This window comes from Lissotriton vulgaris, chromosome 1_1, assembly GCF_964263255.1.
Source record: "Lissotriton vulgaris chromosome 1_1, aLisVul1.2, whole genome shotgun sequence".
Lineage (NCBI taxonomy): Eukaryota > Metazoa > Chordata > Amphibia > Caudata > Salamandridae > Lissotriton > Lissotriton vulgaris.
The window spans coordinates 755,684,009-755,702,981 of NC_141685.1; the positions used below are offsets into that span (position 1 = coordinate 755,684,009).

General features: G+C 42.2%; 1 protein-coding gene across 1 annotated transcript in view; it reads left to right on the plus strand.

Moving 5' to 3' along the window:
- The window catches only part of LOC147747769 (uncharacterized), an 802,967-nt gene that overhangs the window by 681,298 nt on the left and 102,696 nt on the right, over positions 1–18,973 (plus strand). Inside the window, exons 61-63 of the mRNA XM_086926120.1 lie at positions 11,959–12,025; positions 12,198–12,411; positions 13,034–13,085. Of these exons, the coding sequence (XP_086782246.1) occupies positions 11,959–12,025; positions 12,198–12,411; positions 13,034–13,085 (333 nt within the window). The remainder of the gene's footprint in view (positions 1–11,958; positions 12,026–12,197; positions 12,412–13,033; positions 13,086–18,973) is intronic.

The following is an 18,973-nucleotide window of genomic DNA, read 5'->3' on the forward strand; positions in this document are numbered from 1 at the left end:
CTGGCCATTGGAGTTACCAAAGTGGGTCTCGCTCAGAAACTCATTCCATTTAGAATGGAATTAGGGACTCCTCTATGCCTTTCTGTTTGTCCCTTTCCTGCCCCAAGTTCTCAAAAAGATCAACACAGACATAGCCCAAGTCATCCTAATGGCCCTGGATTGGGCATGGAGAGTGTGGCGTCCCAAACTCTCTAAGCTTGAGAATCTTTCCTTTGATTAGGTTGCCCCTTTGGGAAAATCCTGTCACCGCAGCAGGCTAGGGTTCTGCACCAGAACCTGCACACATTCCACCATCATGCACGAAGACTGAGCTGCAGCATTTAAGAGTTTTTGTATCTCCCTCCCAAGGTCTGTGATGTAATCTTGGCAGCCAGGAATCCCTCAACCAAAACTGTATATGTCTGCCATTGAGATACGCTTGTGGCCTGGTGTTCCTCATGCCATGTGGACCTCCTTTCTACATCACTGTCGTAAGGTCTTATGTTTGTTTTATCTTTAGGCCTTGCCCTGAACACTCTTGAGGGTTATTTGTCAGCCATTTTGGCTTTTCTGCAAGGCCAATCTTCCCTTTTCAAGACACCTTTTTTTACTCCACTCCTGAAAGTTTTCAATGATTTGTTTTCTCAATGGGATTGCAATCTTGTCCTAACATTTCTGAGCCACTATCTATCTGTCCTCTTTGACTCTTTACCCTGAAAATTGACTTCTTAATGGCCATTATATTGGTCGGGAGGGCCAGGGAGCTTCAAGCTCTGTTTGTCCATCCTCCCTACTCCAGCTTTTCCCCTTAAAAACTATTTCCTAGAATGCGCCCATTTTTCCTGCTGAAAATTCTCACCAATTACATTTTAGCCAGTGCAACACTCTGTCTATCTTTTCCGCCCGCTTCATCCTTCCAAAGAAAGGAGGAGTGACTCCATTGCCTGGTCCAAATACACCACTTTAATTTCACAATGATTGCACCAAAAACCATCAGTGGATGATCAGGTCTTCAACTGGGTCGTTGTAGTGAAAAGGGGCAAGGCTGTGCTAAAGCATAGCATCTCTCAATGCATTGTACTCATCAGTAAGATCTGATGAACACTAGCTAAAAAGCAGCCTCTTGAGGTTTTGAAAGCCCATACAGCGATGGCTCTGAGATTAAAAGTCTCTATCAGAAGAACAAGTTACTTACATTCTATTGACTATTCTGGGTGGGAATCTATTTAACCACAGATTCCTCACTGACCCTTCCATCCTAACCTCTCTGATAACTAAGCCCTTCCCCTTATGATCCCATTCAATACTGCACACTAGTGAAACACTTTGATCTTTACGTGGGTGTGTGTTTTTGATGAGGAAATAGTCACAAACTAAACTGATGTCAGCCTGCCTGTTTGGCGCTTATATGGGCACCGTGATGCCACTTCCATCGCGGATGAAGCTGACATGGAGCTGATCAATGCCACCTACAGGAGCGCCCACAGGTTCTGCTCAGGATTTTCCGGATCCCGTCTGACTCCTGGGGAATATTCCAGGCTCAGAAATCTGCTGTTAGAGTCTCTACCAGTAAGTAACTTGCTCTTCACCATTCTACATATCTTTATCATGACTTGACTACAGTCCCGATTGTGTATTATCTCTTCAGCAGGTCATATGATCTGTGAAAGGCATTAGAAAATTAGCCATTTACAGATCCAGGAAATCCAGGAAGATATCAGTTTTGTGACTGCAATAGTAACCAGGTGCTATGTTAATGGAAGGAAGAAAGACCAACAGTGCCATAGGCTGCTGATTTCTTTTTGGGTGTAAATATGTAGCGGGCACTATGAAATACCCTTTATTGGTTCAGATAGAGCCTGAAGGAATGTAATAAGAACTTTGAACCACACTTGATGTACTATGAGACAGAATAAATGTAACCTTACACAAGGTTGGAGGTAGCACAGTGTGTTTCCAAGTCATGTGTACAAACATTGGTTATCGGATGGTCTTTGAGGATTCTGCCACTTACAACTAATGTCCACTGTCCATCCTCAAAGGTTAAGAGACATCGAAGACTGGCATTGTAAGACAAGCTATAACATTTCCTAGCTTTAGGTATATGCTTTATTGTTTTGTTTTAATGATGAGGACAGTTTGAAGGAAATTATGTAGCAGCTTCCTCATAAGTAACAGTAACAGCCAGCATTGCTCGCAGGTGTGGGGGGGGCAGGTGTAAGGTGTCGCGGGGGAGGGGCAGACAGACTCCCTCCACTAAGCCACTCACAACATTGGTAGGGATGGCACCCAGCCAGGGGCTAGTGAGGTGGGCATGTTCTCCATGCAAGCTGCAATGCTGCCTGCATGGAGAATGGAAGTGTGCACATGACTAATTTGGGTGGCCCGAGAGGGCTGAGTAAACAGTCTTTGTGCACTCAGGAGTGGGCAAACCACTAATTCCCAGCTCTGCTCAAATAGCAGAGCAGTCCCACCCACCTGCAATGCTCAAAGGAAACATAAAATGGTAATAACTAAAAGTTAACAGCATTTCATGTTTTGTCTTTCTTGCACTGCGCGAAAGCAGTGGGGAGACTCTCCTCCGCCCTAGTGGAGGAGCCGCCCCTGTAAGATCACTAGATGAGCCCTTTTCAATGTTAGATGATACTATGAAACTAGCACACAATATTCTTTAATTATAATGTATTGGCAGGCATTCTTGTGACAATTCTTGGACCAACACATCTAATGAAGCTGCGACCTGAAAATCACTTCTCTCAAGATTGATTCCATGAAGGAATCACACACAAATGATGATGAGGGGAGGTTGCTAGTCACACACATGAAAAGAGGGGATGATTCCATTCATGTTCTTAACATATATGGCCGTAACTACGAAGAGCCCAACTTGTGGGAGAAGATTTCAGATACAATCAAGAGCTTACCTCAAGAAGATCTCATCAAAGTAGGCGGGGATTTCAATTTACAGTTAGACCCACTTATTGATCGTCAATCCAGATGTAGATACCATCCCCCATGTTCACACGAGGTTCTAAATAATATTTACTCCAAATTCAATCTTAAAGACTAATGGCACGACCAACACCCGGACACAAGGGATTATACTTTTTACTCAGCCCCGCAAAATCCCTAAACTAGGATTGACTACATTTTAATCTTAGGCGCATATACACACCTTATAGACGAAACGGATATAGCCCCTAAACTAGTATCAGACCACTCTTGCATTAACACCAAATTAGCGGGTACCCACTCCATTCTTCCTCCTAAAAGGTGGAGATTTAACGATGAAGTACTCTCTGACCCAGTAGACAAAGAAAAGATTGAATCTGCTATTCAGGACTACATTAAATATAACGATCTCCCGGATACAGACACTTTCACACTGTGGGATGCACTAAAGGCAACCATCAGGGGGGACATCATTGGAATTAAAGCAAGGATTAATAAAAAACTAAATTTAGTCTTAGATACACTGGAAAAACCAATAAAACTTCTAGAAGCAGCACATGCCGGGGCGCTAGACAACAAAGACACCCTAGACACCCTAGATCAACTAGTTAAGAAAAGATAGGAATATAACAAAATTGTGAGTAAACGAGCGGGAGTGTGGATCAACAAAATCAAGTCACTCAAACTCTGCGAAGGGAACCAAGTGGGAAAACTATTAGCCTTGTACCTCAAACACAAGCAGCGACAATTCACTATTTCCTCAATTAAAGACTCCAATAATAGTATCCAAACAAAACAGAAAGAGATCCTACGCGCCTTCCATTCCTTCTATGAAGACCTATATAAAGGTAAACAAACAATAAATTCGGAAGAATGCACCAGATACTTAGACTCCCTAAACCTACTGAGATTGGCAGAATCTGAGAATGCAGCACTAGGGAAACCCATCTCTGAAAAGGAATTAACTAACTATGAAATCCCCAAAAACAATAAAGCCCCGGGCCTAGAAAGCTTCTCAGCCTCTTTCTACAAGGCTTTCGGTGGATCCCTTCAGCCAACCTTATTAAAAGTATTTAATAACATTGCTCGAGAGTGACGTACATCAACATCAATGAGAGAAGCCAATATTATTGTCAATCCGAAAGAGGGGAAAGACACTCTTCTACCCAAAAACTATAGGCCAATTTTACTGATTAATGTGGACTGTAAAATATACACAAAAATCCTAGCAGTGAGGCTGAATGAGGTTCTCCCGAAATGAATCAGTAATTTCCAGGTCGGCTTCCTCAAATTCCGAATGTCGAATGATAACACTAGGCTTTTGTGTCACATACTTGAGAAAGCAAGTCAGATGTCTACCCCCTCTTTCGCCATCACCATGGAGGCTGAAAAAGCGTTTGACAGTGTGTTGTGGTCATTTTTGCGACACTGTATGCTGTCCTTTAATCTAGATGATCCTTATATCAACATGGTTATAGCTATGTATTCAGATCCTTCCACCCGCATATCAATCAATGGATCCCTCCCGGATGCCTTCACACTAGAACAAGGAACCAGGCATGGTTGCCCTCTCTCCCCTTCCCTATTTCTCTTTGCCTTAGAACCACTAATCTAAGACATAATGCCCAATAATAAAATAAAAGTAGTAACCTTTGGGGAAGCTCAAGTGAAACTTGCAGCATATGCGGTTGATATTCTTATAGTCACGGAGGACCCAAGCTCGTCTATTAAGGCCCTGATGCATACCATAGAAATGTACTCAACCCACTCAGGGTATAAGTTAAACTGAGACAAATCCGAAGTTAAACCCCTGAACATCCATTGCACCAGGGAAAAACTGGGAGATTCAGGCCTTAAATGGCAACCGGGATTTATCAAATATTTGAGGATAGAATTCGGAAGCACTATCTTAGAGTCACTCCAGAGAAATGAAGCTAACACCCTGGGAAAAATCAAAGCTCTCCTCGAGGCATGGTCCCCAAGATTCATCACATGGTGGGGGAGGATTGAGAGCATCAAGTTGATGATTACGCCCCTAGTGAACTATTTATTAACCTTGCTTACCCTCATACTGTCGGAGGATTTCCTTCACAAGCTGGATATCCTGATCTCAAAATGTATATGGCAAGGGAAAAGGGACAGAATAGGTCTAAAGAAGCTCAGATTAGACTAATCCATGGGGAGGGGTCAACCCAGCAGACTTTATATCTTACCAAACAGCATACTTAGCAAAACAGGGATCGTATTGGCTCATTCTGCAGGAGGAGTATACCCCAGTCTGGCTAGAAATTTAAAAATCATTACTTAAAAACCTGCTCAAAGTCCATATTCAAAAACACAAAGTCTGCACTACTGAAAGTGGATACATTATTAGGCACCAGCATTCGAAGATCTAATCTCGAGTCCCTCTGGGACAATCAGAACATTTTATACAAAGGGAAGACACTACACAAGGAAACCTGGATTGACAGAGGTATATCTTTTCCATACCAACTGTTCGATTCAGCTTACCCTCTAACCTTCAAAGAAATACAAACTAGATATAATTTGGACCGCCTGGAGTTCAATAACTTCTTAAAAATAAAGGCAGGATTTACGAAAGTTAAACTTTTGCCCTTACCACCCTCCCTGCCTCAATACATGGCGAGGATAAATTGATTAGGACACCAGGTTTCTTGGATCTACAAATTAAATCCGCCCACAGCAAACTGCCCTCAATAAGAAGATTATGTCCTTCTGGGAATCTCACTCCTCTTCCCCGATCTCTGAGGCTGACTGGTCCAAAACTGGGACATCGGTCTTGAGGAATAAAATCTCACCAACCCTTTCACAGACAAAGTTTTGGCTTCTACATAAGGCCTACTGGACACCAGCCCGCTTACACTCACACAAAATTCGAGAAGACCCTACCTACTGGAACTGCAGTGAAGAGATAGGAGACCTAGCCCATCTATTACTATTCTGCAAATGTGTGGAACACTTTTGGCATGGAGTTTTTGGCTTCATCTCTAGTCTTTTCTCATGCCCCCTCAAGAGGGAACTATTCACACTGACATTTGGCTTCCTCAGGGCAGAATCACTGAATTACAAAGACAGGTCGCTTTTAGACCTACTCCTGACAGCAGCGACAAAGATCATACTAAATAACTGGAAGGACACACGAAAAGCATCTTACAAATGCTGGTTGAACTGGGTCTCCAAATTACGGGGTGCTGACGACATTGCTCTCCGGAACTCACCATGGAAACCCCGCTCAGACACATGTGGGACAGCCTCGATCGATACTTTAAATCTCACAAACCGCCATGAATCACATTTTCCGGAGGTCTATCCAACTAACCATTTAACTTAGATGCCCTCATACTAGCTCACAGTACCCTAATGGTCTATAAATACTGTCAATGTATACCTTAGACCATTTGATAGCTAGCATTGGATATATACTCTGTTATACTGTATTCTTTTTATTTATATCTTTACAGAATGTGTTTGTGTACATTATCGTTTGCCAGAGGTTATATAAGGTGACTCACGCAGCCATACGTCTATTTCAACTTATGACTGACATATTACCCAGACCGTAATTCCTAGATTGCTATATTGTCACCCCTGTTTAGACATCATTGTACTATGTATTTATTGTTTTCCTCATCTTTGTTATATTCTTTTGTCCCTGCATATGTACTTATTGTGTGCTCTGATCTGTCTAAAAACAACCAATAAAAATATTGAAATAAAAAAACAGCAGTAGTAGTAGTTTGCTCAAAAGTTGAATTCAAGGCACAAGCAGATTATTAAAACGAGAGCTTATTAGCTGTTACATCAAAAGTCAAAAATTATGCCAATTAACCCCTTCGCTGATAGACCTTTTCCCCTCTGTCCCAAGCCTTTTTTTTGCTATTTGGGGTACTTTGCGCTTAGGCCCCTGTAACTTTCTGACCACATAAGGTATCCACACCAAATTTGCGTCCTTTTTTTCCAACATCTTGGGGATTTTAAAGGTACTCAGGGTTTGTGGATTCCCCTGGAGGGGACCCAGAAATTAACCAAAATATAGCTACTTTTTTTTTGGGGGGGGGGAAATGTGATAAAAGGGCTACAGATGAAAGCGTCTGTTTTTTTCCCTGCAAATGGTACCAAAAAAGGGGTTGTGGTGCTGAAATCGCCATCTTCCCAGAATTCAGGGACAAGCATACTTTTCTCAGAAAACCAACATTTTTTACACAGTTTTGGCATTTTATTTGGGACATTGCCTATCTTTGCTATTTTTTGTGCTTTCAACCTTCTTCAAGTTAATGGTAGAAATGGGTATGAAAGCAATAATGGATTCTAGAAAGCTATACATTTTGGAAAAGTAGACACAATTCTGAATTCAGCAAGGGGTCATTTGTGTAGATCTTTCAAGGTTTCTTTACAGTAACTAAAAGTTAAATATAGGGAAAATTTAAAATTAGTTGAAAGAAACAGCCTTTTGTGTCAACGTTTTCACCTGTAACGTCTTCTAATTATGACAGCTCTTTGAAAGCAATATACCATTACATCTGCTGGACCCTACTGGTTGTAGGGATATGTAGGACTTGTATGTTCACCAAGAACCCGACGAACCCAGAGCCAAAAATTGAGCAGCGACTTGCAATGGTTTTTTATTATGTACCCGGTATATAACAATTATTCTGCGGAAATGTATACATGAAAAAATCGGTATGAAAGACACCTATGTATTTCTGAAATGGGAACAAAATATAGAGTTTAGAAACAGTAGATATTTGCAAATTTCCAAAATTGGGAGTACCCATACTAGCGTGAGAATTATCAATCATTTTTTAAAATTACTTATATTTTCCACATTGTCTTTCATTTGAAAGGCAGAAATGCATCAAAAGTCAATAGGTAATAACAGTTGCTTTACAAATCTAAATTATCCTAAGTCTCCCGATGAAAATGGTACCTCACTTGTGGGGTAGGCATAGTGCCCACGACAGGAAACGGATCACAACGAGACATGAACATACAGCATTTTCACAATGAAAAATTACCCTTTTTTTGCAAAGTGCCTAGCTGTAGTTTTTTAACCCTAGCTCTGTCGGCACCTAGAGAAACCTAGCAAACCTAGCAAACCTATACATTTTTTAAAACAAGACACACAGGAGAATCCACTATGGGGTGACTTGACTGCCTCTCACCAGGTTCTGTTACCCTGAACCCCTTGCAAACCTAAAACATTGTCAAAAACACACATTTTTGTGGTGGAAAGTTCTGGAATCTGCATGGATCAAAAAATTTCCACCCAACCGCGTTCCCCAATGTCTTTCGAGAAAAATGGTACCTCACTTGTGTGGGTAGGCCTAGTGCCTGAGACAAGAAACGGCATAAAAACCAACGTGGACACACCACAATTTCACAGTGAAAAATGTCCCATTTTTTGGCAAAGTACCTAGCTGTAGTTTTTAAACCCTAGCTCAGCCGGCACCTAGGGAAACCTAGAAAACCTATACATTTTTGAAAACTAGATAACTAGGAAAATCCAGCATGGGGTGACTTGACTGACTCACACAAGATTCTGTTACCCAGAATCCCTTGCAAACCAAAATAATTGTCAAAAAAAACAAATTTTCCTCACATTTCTGCGGTGGATAGTTCTGGAATCTGGGTGGATCCATGAATTTCCACCCACCCTCCGTTCCCTCCGTTCCCCAAAGCCTTCTGAGAAAAATGGTACCTCACTTGTGTGGGTAGGCTTAGTGGCCGCGACAGGAAATAGCGCAAAACACAACGTTGACACACCACAGATTCACAGTGAAAAATAACCCTTTTTTGGCAAAGTACCTAGCTGTAGTTTTTTAACCCAAGCTCTGCCGGCACCTAGGGAAACCTAGGAAACCTATACATTTTTTAAAACTAGACACCCAGGGAAATTCAGGATGGGGTGACTTGACTGCCTCTCACCAGGTTGTGTTATCCTGAATTCCTTGCAAACCTAAAAAATTGTCCAAAAAAACAGATTTTCCCCACCCCACGTTCTCCAAAGTCTTCTGAGAAAAACGATACCTCACTTGTGTGGGTAGGCCTAGTGCCCACGTCAGGAAACAGCGCAAAGCGCAACGTGGACACACCGCAATTTCACAGTGAAAAAGGACCCTTTTTTGGCAAAGTGCCTAGCTGTAGTTTTTGAACGCTAGCTCTGCCGGCACTTAGGGAAACCTAGCAAACCTATACATTTTTGAAAACTAGACAGCCAGGAAAAACTAGGATGGGGTGACTTGACTGCCTTTCACTAGGGTATTTACCCAGAATCCCTGCAGACTTAAAAAATTGTAAAAAAAAAACACATTTTCCTCATATTTCTGTGGCGGAAAGTTCAGGAATCTGCGTGGATCCACAAATTTCTACCCAAACCATGCTCCCAAAGTCTTCCAAGAAAAACAGTACCTCACTTGTGTGGGTAGGCCTAGTGCTCGCGACAGGAAACGGCTTAAAACACAACATGGACACACCACAATTTCACAGTAAAAAAATGTCCTTTTTTGGCAAAGTGCCTTGTTGTAGTTTTTTAACCCTAGCTCAGCCGGCACTTAGGGAAATCTAACAACCCTATACATTTTTTAAAACTAGACAGCCAGGAGAATTCAGGATAGGATGACTTGACTGCCACTCACCAGGTTCTGTTACCTAAAATCCCTTGCAGACTTAAACAATTGTAAAAAAAAAAAAAATATACATCACATTTCTGTGATGGAAAGTTCTGGCATCTGGGTGGATCCACAAGTTTCCACCCACCCAATGTTCCTCAAACTCTTCAGAGAAAAAGGTACCTCACTTGTGTGGGTAGGCCTGGTGCCCGCGTCAGAAAACGGCGCAAAACGCAACATGGACACACCACAATTTCCCAGTGAAAAATGACCCTGTTTTAACAAAGTGCCTAGCTGTAGTTTTTGAACCCTAGCTCTCCTGGAACCTAGGGAAACCTAGCAAACCTATATATTTTCGAAACCTATACACCAAGGGAAATCCAGGATGTGGTGACTGCCTCTCACTAGGTTCTATTACCCAGAATCCCTTGCAAACCTAAACAATTGTCAAAGAAACACATTTTTCCCACATTTCTGTGATAAAAAGTTCTAGAATCTGCATGGATCCACAAATTTCCACTCACCCCGCATTCCCCAATGTCTTCCATGAAAAATGGTAGCTCAATTGCGTGGGTGGGTCAAGGACCCGTGACAGGCAAGGGCCCAAAACCTATTGAGGCGACATCAAAATTACCTATCACAAACTAACCTGGTTTTGCAAGGGGGTTCCATGAGTTTTTGGCTCTGGGCTTGGCTACCATCTAGGGAAACCTACCAAACCCACACATTTCTAGAAACTAGACACCCAGGGTAGTCCAGTGAGGTATGGCTTGCATGGGTTCGCTAACATTTTGCCACCTACAATCCCCTGCAACTCTAACATTTAGCTGAAAAAATCACTTTTTTCTCAAATTTCTGTGTGAGAAAGTTTTGGAATCTACATGGATCCACAAATTTCCTCCCACCCAGCGTTCCCCAAGGTCTCCCAATAAAAATGATACCTCACTCGCATGGGTGGGTCAAGTACCCACGACAGGCAAGGGCCCAAAAGCTATTGAGGGGACATCAAAATTACCTATCACAAAACAACCTTGTTTTGCAGAGGGATCCTATGAATTTTTGGCCCCGGGTTGGGCGGCCATCTAAAGAAACCTACCAAACCCACACATTTCTGAAACCTAGACACCTGGGGGAGTCTAGCGAGGTATGGCTTGCATGGGATTCCCAAAGTTTTTCTACCCACAGTCCCCTGCAAACCTCACATTTAGCCGAAAAAAAATCACTTTTTTCTCAAATTTCAGGGTGGGAAAGTTATGGAATCTATGTGGATCCACACATGTCATCCCACCCAGCATTTTCCTAGGTCTCCCAATACAATTGGAACCTCACTCATGTGGGTAGGTCAAGTACCCGCGACAGGCAAGGGTCCAAAATGTGTTGAGGAGAGATCAAAATTACGTGTCCCAAAACAACCTGGATTTGCAAGGGGTTTCCCATGATTTTTTGGCCCGGGCTCGGCGGCCATCTAGGCAAACCTACCAAACCCTCACATTACTGAAAACTAGACACACGGGGGCGTTCAGCGAGGTATGACTTGCGTGGGTCCCCTAATTTTTTTCTCAAATTTCTGTGAGGGAAAGTTTTGGAATCTACGTAGATCCACAAATTTCCTTCTACCCAGTATTCCCTGTCGTATAGTGTGCTTTATGCCCCTCGGGGGCAGATTGACGGCTACTGCCCCCCAGAGGGGCAGAAAGGCTGTAAATTTTGTGGGGGTGGGGCATGGACATTGCCTTTATGGGCTTCCCTCACCCTAATATGATATGCACAAAAAAAAATCCCTGGCGTCTAGAGTGCTTTTTTGCCCCTACCCCCCCACCCCAAGGGCCGTTTGGTGGCTACTGGCCCCATCTGCCTCCCATGGGGGGCAATAAGACTAAATTATGCCAAATTTATTTGGGGGGAGCAAAGGCCCTGGCCCGAGGGGCCGCTCCCCCCTCCCTGGTGTCTAGTGGGTGGATCCCTCGGGATATTCTCCCCTTTCCTGTGGTACCACTCCCATGTTTCTACATGCCCGGGGGGCTGTGAAACCCCCTTAGCACATAGAAAAATAACTGAAATGAGTCTAAAGGTTCATTTCAGTTTCGGTTTCTGTTCAATAATGACAGCCCGATGTGCGCGCTGATCGTCATTGCTCACAAACCTAGGGTGAGGGGGGGCCTCAGGAGCTGGGGAAGCTCTTCTCCAGCTCCCGTGGCTTTGGGGGAGAGAAAGAAATCCTGCTGCTGTCTGTAACAGAGGGATTTCGTGCCCCTGTGTTCATGACGTAATAGTTCCATCATGAGCACAGGAGCACTGATGCTCATGACTGAACCATTTCGTCATGAGCATCGAAGGGGTTAACACATGGTGAAATGCACAGCTATGGAGCTTAATGGTATTTTCATTTCCCTTCTAGAGTTATTTGTCCAGAAGGATGCCTAAAACAGGAAGCCGTAGTGTGGGGGACTGATATCTACACAGACGTAAGTTTTTGGGGGACTGATATCTACATAGACGCAAGTTTATGTGTTGAATACCTCCGAATACGTTTTTGTAACCACAGGAAATATGGAAAATTATGCAAACTTTGGCCATGTGAGGGAATAGGTGAATTTGAAATGTTGTATTTCATACCCTTTGCTGCTTCTCTTTTAGGACTCTTCCATCTGCCGAGCCGCAATCAACGCGGGGAAAGTCAGCAATGCTGGAGGCAGAGTGAGGATGGAGAAGAGGCCGGGTCAAGGCAGCTACCAGGAATCCACCAGGAATGAAGTAACAACCCGGAGTTATGGTGCCTGGACAGGATCTTTCATTTTTACCTCCACAAACATCGTCTTCCCAACCACAAGCCCTCCTCAGCCTCCCGAAGGTAAAACTGAGTCATCCATCAAGTGTGCAACTGTTGATATCTTCAAAGCTGCCTTTTATTTAATAATATTTATAATTCAGTTCTGTCTGATAGGGTGTGTGGGCCTAGTGAGGTGTTAAATGATGAAGTCGTGAAAAGCAATTGTATAGTTTATAGATTACATTTTATGTTTTGGAGGTAACACTTTGATAAATCTGTGAAACAGTTTTTGTTTTGAGAATGGGATACATTAAATGACCTTGGTAACATTTCTATGACAGCTACTTCCATTCTTTGGGCAGGTATCTAGCATCATTGAAGCATCAGCACATTCAGGGCAGTTTGAGACTTGAGGGAATAGAACATTTGTATCCAAACAACCTGTTCTTGAAGGGTTGGACACGATTAATGGTCAGCAAATGTGAGCAGAAAATAATAGGTAGAGGGGAATGATGGTTGGGAAATATCTTCTTGCCTTTCAATGGTAAAGTGTTTGCTGTTCCCTGGTTCTCTTAGAAGTGCTTCTGACAAATGAATACTGAAACATCAGCGAAACTTGTGGATTTCAGTCTTGAAACCGTTAAAAAAGGTCATCTTTTAAGGCGATCTCCAAGTATGGTAATTTTTGTTATCTTTTCTTCAGTTTCTGTTCAGTGCAGCACCGCAGCAAGACAGCTAACTCAAAGTACAGCAGAGTGAGTACAATTGTCTTTCTTTATACAGGAGCACATTGCATATTTGAATTAATTTCCCTTACAGAGTCTACCAAACTCACTTAACCTAAATTCAGATTTGTTAACATTCACTGATTAGACGAGACAGCTCTATACCCTCCATAGCAAACCGGCTAATTAATAACTTCACCAAAACAATACTTTCTCCTAGGTGCCTTGACGCCAGCTGTGCGAGGCTCACAAGTGCTTGTTTTTTAAAGATAACGCCCATGTGTTCTGGGATGGGGAGGATTGGGTTGGAGGGCCAGCAGTGGTCACACAGTAAAACAGAAGAAAATTCTCTGAAGGCCACTTTGGAATATCTAATGAGAAACATAATTTGTGTCCTGAATGCTTCCAGACTCATAAATATGTTTATAAGTTTGTTTGTGCACCATTACATGATGGAAAACAAAATGTAATTTGCGGTTTCTACAGCTGATCCAGTTTTTGGACACCAGCTCTAAATATCTGTCAATATGATAGAGCAGCCCATTCAGCAGTCAGATAGTATGTTTGAAGGGGTGACAATCCAGGGAAAGAAGTTGTTTCTAATTTAATTTCGATATCTTTATTCGGATTCAGATATATCTCCATAACAGTACAGACAGGCAACAACATATACAATAAAAATTAACCAACAACAGGGGGGACATTAAAAGATTCCAATTAAAAACTGATCCTCCAGTAGTACAATGTGCATAAAAGAAAACATAATAAAGAGAAACTCGTTTCTATTTCTGTGGCTGGATTAGATTACAAATGGGAACTCTACTTGTGGCTTAGTTGGGAGTTTTCTTTGGTATTCGCCTATGAGCGATGTACATTTATATTCCAAACTCCAGCATTACAGCTGTGTTGGACCTGGCTCTCCCAGCAGGGTTCACCCCCATACTTTTTGCATCTACTCCTCCTGCTTTGCCGAATTCCTTTTTGTTGGCTTTAGGACTAGGTGCACTGCTAATCAGTGCTAAGGTGCTTGCAATCTTTTTGTAAAACATGACAAAATTCTAATTGACACATTTAATTTACTTGTAAGACCCTAGTAAATGGCCCTACCTGTACCCAGGGCCTGTAAATGAAATGCTACTAGTGTGGAGTGCAGAAAAACGATGGATTTAGGCCCAGATCTTTGTACTGGGGTGAATGTAAGACATTGTTCTGCATTCTGTCCATCAACTGTGGTTTTTGCAATTTTCACCCCGAGTGGGCTGGGTATACTCAGACGTGAGTCCCAGGCTCTCCACATCACTGGAGTCAAGCTATCCAGGCTGAAGACGGCTGATAGCCAGAAACCGGTCCTTGGATGCTTGATTCGGGTCTAGGAAAGACATGGCTTGGTAGTTCGGGCTGGACTGTTCCCATGAGGCACAGGGTCAAGGCTGATTTGCATATAGCTATTGTCTGATCTAGGGTGGTGTGGAGTGCAAAAAAATGATGGATTTAGGCCCAGATCTTTGTACTGGGGTGAATGTAAGACATTGTTCTGCATTCTGTTCATCAACTGTGGTTTTTGAAATTTTCACCCCGAGTGGGCTGGGTATGCTCAGACGTGAGTCCCAGGCTCTCCACATCACTGGAGTCAAGCTATCCAGGCTGAAGAAGGCTGATAGCCAGAAACCGGTCCTTGGATGCTTGATTCCGGTCTAGGAAAGGTTAAAATAGGAGAGGTACCCCTTAACGAGAGTCAAGGGAAATAGGGTTCACCAACCAGTATAAAAAAGCAATTCCCTTGAACAAAGTCATATACATAAACACTATAAATTAGAAAAAAAAATTTAAGGAACTATGACAATTAGATCTGGAGTAAAAAATTAGCAAAATTTATTGTATACAGTAAAGTTAAAAAAGCAGAAAATATAATAAACTGCTTAACACAGGTTAAAATAGGAATTATAAAATAACAGTACATAAACAATATTGACCCGCAATATTGCTAGGAACAGACAGAAAAACAGTAAGACATATGATTTGTACAATACAAGGCGTGTGTTCTGATGCTCTTTTGGGACAACGTAATGTACATATGTGGTAATACTGTATCAACATCGATGTTTGAGCCACGAATCACACTGTATTAAGGCGTTGACGCGTTTCGGTGGTCTTTTGGAATTCTATCCACCTTTATCAAGACAAAAAATCAATTTCTGTCGTGGTGTACATATGGTCCTCTTTGGTATGAGAGACCAACCTGTATGGTTAGAATGATCTTCCTCTGTGGTGGCGTGGTTGATTGGGCCGAGAGTGTCTTAGAGCAACGTTCGGGCTTTGTCTTTGTAATTGTCCCTTATCCGTAACGTGTTGAAAGTTTATGGTAAGGTGATTCAGGTCTGGACACAAAAATGATTCCTTGTATAATAGCTTTTATTCTGGCCTTGTGGTTCAGAGTACCTGCGATCTGTTAGGTTGGATGGCAGTGTAGAGTCAAATTAATTTTGTTGCACAGCGTTTTAATTTTCAAATGCGCTGCGTTAAACCAGAGGCGCATAAGTCTTGCCCCAGTAGCGTGAGTCTTTGTTCCCTCTACGTCTGCTGGTGGCTGCACGCTTCTCTGGTCCTAGTTCCCCAATGTGTGCTCAGACGTGAGTCCCAGGCTCTCCACATCACTGGAGTCAAGCTATCCAGGCTGAAGAAGGCTGATAGCCAGAAACCGGTCCTTGGATGCTTGATTCCGGTCTAGGAAAGGCATGGCTTGGTAGTTCGGGCTGGTCTTCCCATGAGGCACAGGGTCAAGGCTGATTTGCATATAGCCATTGTCTGACCTAGGGTGGTGTGGAGTGCAAAAAAACGATGGATTTAGGCCCAGATCTTTGTACTGGGGTGAATGTAAGACATTGTTCTGCATTCTGTCCATCAACTGTGGTTTTTGCAACTAGTGGGACTGCAGCATTCATTATGCCACCCATTAAAGTAGCCCTTTCAAACATTCACAGGCTTGCCGCTGTGTCCTGTAGTTCAGTTTTAAATTGCCCTTTTCAACTTGGGAAAGTAAACCTTTTATCAGGCCTAAACATTCCTTTGTAATATTTAAGGTATGCCCTAAATGAGCTTGGGGCAGGGTGATGGTTTTCAAAAAGTTGGACATGTGGATTTAATTTTTATATGTCTTAGTAGTGAAAAATTCCTAACTTTGGTTTTCACTACTGAAAGTACTACCTTTCCCATAGACTTACATTAGGTTGCCTTATTACATTTAACAAATGCTAGCTTTAAATTGGGAGATAGTAGGAACATATTTCTTGGCCTCTTTTGAATTATAATGTAAAATCCTCTTTAATTTGTAAAATTGGATTTTATGTTAAAATTGTAAAAATGCTACTTTTAGAAAGTTCGCATTTTTGGTCCCAAAGCTACTGTGCCTTTCTGTCAGTAGCCCGGGTCACATTACTCTGCTGTTGTGGGTTGTATACATCTGCCAGAAGGTGAGACAAAGGGTGCTACTAGGTGTGGACAAGATGGGATATCCTGCCAGGGTGACTGGGGGCATAGCTGTGCACAACCCCACTTTGACTTCAAAGGGCTTTGCATCCTGCACACACAAAGGAACCTGATATCATGCCTCTCACTCTCAGACCCCCATCGGATCTCTTCTGGATGTGGAAGACTCATAAGAAGGACTGCCTTGCTGCCCTGCAGCCAGAAAAAGTTCCCTGTTGCCTGAGGAATGGAGATTGGGCCTGTTCCCTTGAACCCAGGACCACCAGAGTGATTCCAAGGGCTAACTGGCTAGCTTCCTGTGTGAGCTACAAGAACACAAAAAGCTTCTAAAGGCCTTGAACTCTGCTGCTGGACTGCACTCTTAACCTCTCAAGTGGTGCCCCTCAGGTCCTGGACCCAGGGAAGTAGTCTTGGTGGTACTCCTGCGACCTAAAAACTCAAACCTGGGACAGGGAGACTTTGTCCATGAAATATGCCTGGAGAACCAACGGAAGACTGGGAAATACCTTCTATTTGATCCACCCAAGGTGGATAGCCAATCAGCCTGAATTTACTTAGCACCTGCCTTGCTCTCAACAGCAGCAAATCCTTTTCAATTGGACACCTCGACAAAGAAAGATGTTTTTTTTAAGTTCCACTGTAAGTGTAAGATGAAGACAAACCTGGTGCCTGTAACTAACGCGCCCTCCATCGAGGTCGGTCTTATCTTGTGAATTTGTTCTGGTCTCAGGCAATCAGATACCCGGAGTTGCCGCTTTATTCCCTTTGGTGCTATTTTTCTCTTAAAGTTTACAAAATTCATAACTCCGGGTCTACAGAAAGGATTTAGGCTGTTTTGGTGCCATTTTAATTTATTAAACGTTACTCTGTTTTTCTAAATTGGTTTGCCATTTTTCTTATGTTGCGTTTTCTTTCTATTACTGTTTGAGTCCATCATAGATACTTTACGCATTGCCTCTAAATTAATCCTGACGGCTTTTGTGCCAAGTTACCAGAGTTAACCATAGGTTAATTTAGTGACTTCTTTTGGTTCAAACGGACAAGGATTGTGCTTAATATTTGACTGGGGCTTCCACGCCTCTCGTTTAATAACCCAATATCTTACAAGCAGTACCTAGTGATCTTCAGAAGGCACTCCAGGACAGATACCATGCAATCTATTGTTTAAGTTCAATTCAAAGTATGCCCTGCTTAGACATTTTGAGAATTGAGAAATAACAATTTAAGGTGTGCTCCCAGCTTACATTTCAAAACATTTCTTAAAATTCCACCTACCTGAGCCATTCCAAGAAAATGTCACTTATTGTGAAGCTCCTTTGAGGACACGGAGCCCCTGAGGCTTCCCTGAGTTCTCTATTTAATTTGGTCTGTGATGGGAGGTGGGTGCACCCAAACCTGCTCAGCAATGACTAGGTAGTCAATCAGCAAGTGATCAAGATGAAGGTATGTATGAATTGCTTTTATCCAGGAGCAACATATAGAGTAGTATAGAATCAGATAACTACTACAACAGGGTTATTTTCTTGAGTTTCAGGCTGTATGGTTCGTGCTGCCTGCAAATCTGTGTTTTGGTTACGTAGGTGTGCTTGATTTCTGACATGTCGTTGGAAAGGAATATGGAAGGATTTGCCTACTTAGATCGGGCACTATTCCAAAAACCCATCCAAATGTTTTTTTTTAGAATAAATAATAATTATTAAAAGGTTTGCTAATCCTGATGCCTTAATTCCTATCAAATTATATGAGAGATGAATGTTCAGTCTCACATACGTCTTTTTTTTAAAGTTATTATACGTAGTACATGTTGTAGAGGAAAGTTGTGTAATTTCTGAACCAACAAATTTTTGTGCCTTCATTTTCAAGGGCATCAGCGGCTTTTAAAGACGTTTTTGAAGTCTATTACACTTCAGACAATAGTTGTCCCAGGGTAAGCAGAATACTTCAGATTATTGGATGTTGGGCACACACATACTGGATTTCGTGTTTCTGTGCAGATTCCTGCATGGTTATGCTTCGTATTTCTGCTGAAAAACTTGGCTTATCTCAGCATCTGAAGTCACTGGGTGTAATACTGCTTATCTACAGGATACCAAGAATCTCATAATCCTGAGTTGGAAGTAACTGCTTTTTCCATCTTAAATGCGATTAACTGGACACCCATAACCAATCTTATGTGTGCACTTCATCATCCCTTTGGAAAAACCACAACTATGCAAAAATACAAATATTTTCGAAATAGACCTGAAATAGTGAAAGCAATTTGAAATGACCCTAAAAGTGTATGTATTCACTAAATTTCAACTGATTGAAATTACATTTTCGCTTATTCTTCAACGTTTGTTTATCACGTCTTACGTCTTTGCTATTATTCTTGGTTATGTTGTATCTCTGGGGCATTTCATGTTTGTTGTAAAAGACATATGAGAGTTTAC